The 5,258-nt window shown below is 36.0% G+C and overlaps 1 protein-coding gene across 1 annotated transcript in view; it reads right to left on the bottom strand.

The window, feature by feature from the left end:
• Positions 1 to 1,180: 1,180 nt before the first annotated feature.
• Positions 1,181 to 5,258, bottom strand: part of LOC107845293 (protein SIEL) — a 14,702-nt gene continuing 10,624 nt past the window's right edge. Inside the window, exons 6-8 of the mRNA XM_016689530.2 lie at positions 4,158 to 4,247; positions 2,822 to 3,309; positions 1,181 to 2,580 (exon numbers count right to left, since the gene is read on the bottom strand). Of these exons, the coding sequence (XP_016545016.1) occupies positions 1,671 to 2,580; positions 2,822 to 3,309; positions 4,158 to 4,247 (1,488 nt within the window). The 3' untranslated portion in view covers positions 1,181 to 1,670. The remainder of the gene's footprint in view (positions 2,581 to 2,821; positions 3,310 to 4,157; positions 4,248 to 5,258) is intronic.

Genomic DNA, 5,258 nt, shown 5'->3' with positions numbered 1-5,258 from the left:
GTATATCTTTCAAGTCAAGAGTAATAAATACTTATATAGTAGTAGACTAGTATATTTTCTCTATCACAATTCATGTGGAATATTTTTCTTTTTGAACTTATCATAGAAAGAAAGTTGTCTTTTTATATTTAGAAATAAGTTAATCTTTAAAATTTGTATGCTAAGCTATACAAATGTCCAATACATGATTTATACCATAAATCTTGTTAAAAATAACAATAACCTACCACCCGGTGTAATTCACGGGTGGGTTTGGAGAAGACGGGGTGAACGCAGATCTTAACCATTCTAATAAGGTTGACATAACTTTTTTTTTTTTTTTAAAAATAAACTTTGTGTCTGATCAGCGATGTCACGTAGATTATGATGGAAAATATCCTAGTGTTGTGTCCCGTTGTGTATTTAGACAAGAGCTTGTTCCAAGTGGAGTTGGGGGCCCAAGATAAAGTTGGAGTAGAAGGGGGACCAACAAAAAATAATGAATGGAGAAATGGACCAAATAAAAGTAAATATGGCCGTGGGGCTCAAAGCCTCTCAATGGAAGAAATTTGTTTTACTTTTTTTTTCTTCTAAAAATTACACAAATACACAACTTATGTTTTCACTATTACAAAAAATCTCAACTCCCTAAACATATTACAAAAATCTCAACATATACACAGAATGTTATGTATATGTCGACTATGCTATGTATATTAATAGGGAGAGAGAGTAAAGTAATTAAAAAAAGTGGAAAAGACTGTAATTACTTCCAAAAAGGATTAGTATTTATGTTATTTATATTTTTTTTCCCTACTCCTTTCTTTTTTCTTGAAAAAAGAAATGGTAAGTTGATTTTTACTCTTGGTTATAGGATGCGTGGAGATGTCAAGAAGAAAAGAAGGATATGCAAGAATCATTAGATAATAATGTTGGGTTTAAACTATTGACTCGTCTTAATGTTCAGGACATAAACTTCTTGCTTATTAGTAGTATTAGCATTATTCTCGTAGTTTCTAACTCTCCGACTACTTTCTACTACTACATCGTTCTAGCATTGGACAATTACAAAACACTAGTCAACTCACTATTAAGTATTGTCTAGCTCTTTCAGACATGGAAATAACAAGGCATTATGTTTCTTCGATCACACAGTGCAACACTAATTTAATATGATGATGGCATGAGTTTAGCTAAAATGTGATCGGGTAAAACTTCATATAGCTCATTAGCAAAAGTTCTACAGGACACATATTGAGGCTGCACAAATATTCAGAAATCACTAATATGGGTCATAAACTTTTCTATATGCTAGTTTCAGTCTCTTGCATGTACAACATGGGATCCTCTAATGGCTACAACTCACAGAACAACGTGATACTGATATGATCAAAATGAAAATCAGCTTAGGCATGTTCAATTTCTCAAGTTCTGCAATTCCTTGCCTAGGAGCTGGCAAGGGAAGCTCTACTTCTACTGTTGTTACAAACCCATCCTACTGATCTACCACCTGATAACATTGGAAAGTGATCAGTTTCTTGTTCTATGGGTAGTCCAAGGTCATTACCACTTGATAAGGAGAAACTGTATAAATCCAGCACTGATTGCTCCAGCATTTGACAATGAGCAGCATAATTTAGAGAACTAAAGGTGTTTTTGGACCACACTTGATCAAGTTGAAACACAATTACCTACTTTGATGATAAATACACTTCTTTTTCTTCACAGAGATGAACAACTTCATGTTTAGGACCTCCACAGCCCCTGAACAACTGATCACCTTCAGATATGCACTCTAAAACGATACAGAGCTTCAATGAGAAACAGTTCGCCTTGGGGGTTTGGTAGAAAGGTGCAACAAATGTGAATTTTCTCAGTTCATCGTGTCCTTTGATCTCATGCAAATCCAGGAAAACAAATTGAGGTAATTTCTCTTCAAGACTCATTTTTATCCACAACCTATTCTCGCTCGAGATGTTATGGAGTGTGATATCTAAAGATAAACCAACAGGCAGCCCTGAGACGAAAGGAAGAGGATTTTGAAATTCATTGCCCTGAAAATGCAGTTCAGCTTCCATATATTTGAGATTCCCCGAAGAAACTACCTTTCTTGGGGTGAAATGCTCTAGTGACTTCATAAGGAGATATGGATTGTCCAAAAAGGGACAACTAGTGGCGTCAATCTCTCTCAATGACTTTTGAACTTCAACCACAAAATTGGATGATTCGGTGGATCCTTCTTCACAGATATGCTCAATACAAGACATAATAGAATGTATCTTCTTTAGAGTAGTCTTGTTCGCACAGGCTCCCATATTGCAAAGTGTCAGTATCCCATTTGCGATTATCAACTCTAAGATAAGAAAATTGTCCTCTTTGTCTAAACCTATTAACCTATATCTCATATCCCTCAGGCATCTGTCCAGTTTTTTCAAAGAGAACTCCAATTTCCCCCATTCATGGAAGTAGAACTCCTTGCAAAACACCAAGGATGACAATAAGCATCCAAGTTGTTCCAAGGCATCTATATATTGCAAAGCAAACACTAACTCACCCCTATGATTGTGACTTGATATTGTTCCCAATTCTGCCTTCAAACTCCTGCATTAAACCATAAGGTTGAGTAAAATTAGCAATATACATAGCATTTGATACCTTAACTGGAATATACCTAAAAATTACAAGAAGCAAGATATGTCTGAAAAGATGGCCAATCATTGCAGCAAAAGGCAACTTTGTCTATCAACTATCATAGGATTTCCTGCAAGTACTCAAAATAATAAATAAAATAAAAATAACAGTTGTATTCAAGGTGGTCATATAGCTACTAAAGAATTGCAACCTCAGTGTGCGAGTTACTTCATCGATCAATCCAAGTTTCAGTGATGGCCAAATGTCTATTACCACCTGAAGGATGATATTCACACAATTTATCTCTCTCTTATGCTCAACCTGGAAATGTAAAAGCGAGCTTTCTGCTTCCTTCAGTTGTAATTTCCACCAAATGTGATATTTAGAGAATTCACATCTTTGTGACAATTGCACATCACCTTCCTCCAGATGATGCTCTTCCATTTTAAAAAACTCCGATGCAGAAACAAATGTGAATGTACTGCAATAAGAAAGATAACCCAAAAGTGTTCTCTGGTCAATTATATCAGCCAAACTGCGAGAGACTCTCCCTAATAGTGTGACTGCATAAGAGAACATTCTCGGTGGAACACTGCAAGTTTGTTGCTTCATTGAGACTGGCGCAGAGGTGGCTAGCACTAGATATGAAGCTTCCCTCGCATTGTCATAACCCAACTTGCCTCCAGAAGAGGGCTCAATCTGTGCATACGTTACATGGTGATAGAAAAACTGATATAAGTGAAATTGTAATAATATCAATAACAAGGAGATTAGATCTAACATTGGGCAGTTCCAAAATTTCATAACACCAGAAAGAAAGCCTAATTTTTTAGCGGAAAAGCTATGCTGAACAAAAATATCTTGAAAGCTCTTCAATTTCCTAACATGTGCAGTTAAAATGTCTAAGATGCCTGCTATATCTTGAAAGCTCTTCGATTTCCTTACATGTGAAGTTAAAATGTCTAAGATGCCTGCTTTTAAATGACCTATTGCACATTTTGCACCACCCAATATAGTTGTTTACGTTGACACATGTATTGTGATATGATAGGGCCATGCATGAGACTCCACCTACAAAGGAACCCTACTTATTTTTCACTTTTGTTAGTATGTATATCCCATATAGATGATATAACTGTGTCAATTAACAGAAAAACTCACAAACAAAGTGAAATATATGATCTGAAGGCACAGTGAGATCGTATTATGTAAAGTTAGAAATGTCAATTTTAAGAATCAGAACTGCTGAACTATACAATTGAAAGTACTCATGTTCAACATGTATACTTATTTAAAGAGTCTGGCAAACGAGAAACTAACCATGTGTCTAGATCAGGGTTGGAGCGATTTTGCCCAAAAACCATATACGTACTATAAAAGAAACAAAAGGAGAAGGCTAATATATAAAATTCATAACATCTTACACACAAAAAGAAGCTCAGCATACTAATTGATTGGAAATGTCCATAAAACCATCAATTGGGCTAATGTACTAGCTGTTGAAAAAAAGAGATAATGTACTGGACAATGCAGGGATCCATACTTACCATTTGAGAATCTTCATTAATCAGCCTGACTAAAAACTTTCTGTGGTTTTGACCAATCATGAACAAAGCAGAAAAGACTTCAGCTTCATCCTGAAATTATGATTTTTTATAAAAAAATCAACAAAATCATAACAACATAGATAACAAGTGTATCCCAGTTTTCCATATCTAGGTAAACTATCTACTAAAAATAGAAAGGAAATATAATAAATGGGAAATCCCCAAAATTGGGATTTCAAAAGACAAATCTGCTTCTCCTAAAAAAGAACGCGTAAATATATAAATATAGAAGAAAGGACACATATCCCTTCCAAGTTGTACCCCTTTCTCCCAAAAAGACACTGGGAACTTTGTGAGGGTCCTAGCATTCCCCTAAACCAGTTTCAAGTGATATTATCACCCCATTTCTCAAAACCAATCCCAACTTTAACAAGGTGTTAATCACATACCAATCATTGCTTGCCACATACTAATTTAGTTGAAAAAACATTTTTTTGTCCAGGCCAGCTTTCGTGCATCTCGACTAAATTCACAGGATGCCTGCCACCTCCCACTTGGCTTTTTTTTCATTATTCCTTAATATTTATATTTTCTCTTTTTTTGCTTCTTTTTTGATGAAGTAAAGAGTTGTCATTGAAAAGTATCAGGAAGATGCTATGTGGGCAAGAAGATACAAACTTGGTTAGCTCCATTACACAAAGTCTAAACTAAAAGCAATGACATATGGGTTCCAAACTTGGCATCAATTACAGTCCTCAAAAGTGGTGTATCTTCATGACCATACCTCCATAACCTTTTCATTAGCATGCTCTTGTCGTGTAGTCTCAAATTTTTTATTCAAAATCCTCATTGTGATTTTGTCTGAGTGACTTTGACCCACTTTACCAATGAAAACTTGTGAGTCTGACTATTATCCTCCCATAAGAAATTCCTCCTTAGTTTGTCGCTCTGCTTCAATACTGAACTAGGCATATAGGGTTCAGTGACATGAAGCGTGTGGGAATAATATCAAGGACACTGCTTCCCCCCCCCCCCCCCCCCCCCCCCCCCCCCCCACAAAAAAACAAAAACACCCACCCCCACCCACCCCCCCAACACCCA

The sequence above is a fragment of the Capsicum annuum genome, chromosome 8, assembly GCF_002878395.1.
Source record: "Capsicum annuum cultivar UCD-10X-F1 chromosome 8, UCD10Xv1.1, whole genome shotgun sequence".
In the NCBI taxonomy this organism is placed as follows: Eukaryota; Viridiplantae; Streptophyta; class Magnoliopsida; order Solanales; family Solanaceae; genus Capsicum; species Capsicum annuum.
The sequence above is the reverse complement of the archived record's forward strand: the minus strand, read 5'-3'. Positions and strand labels throughout refer to the sequence as shown.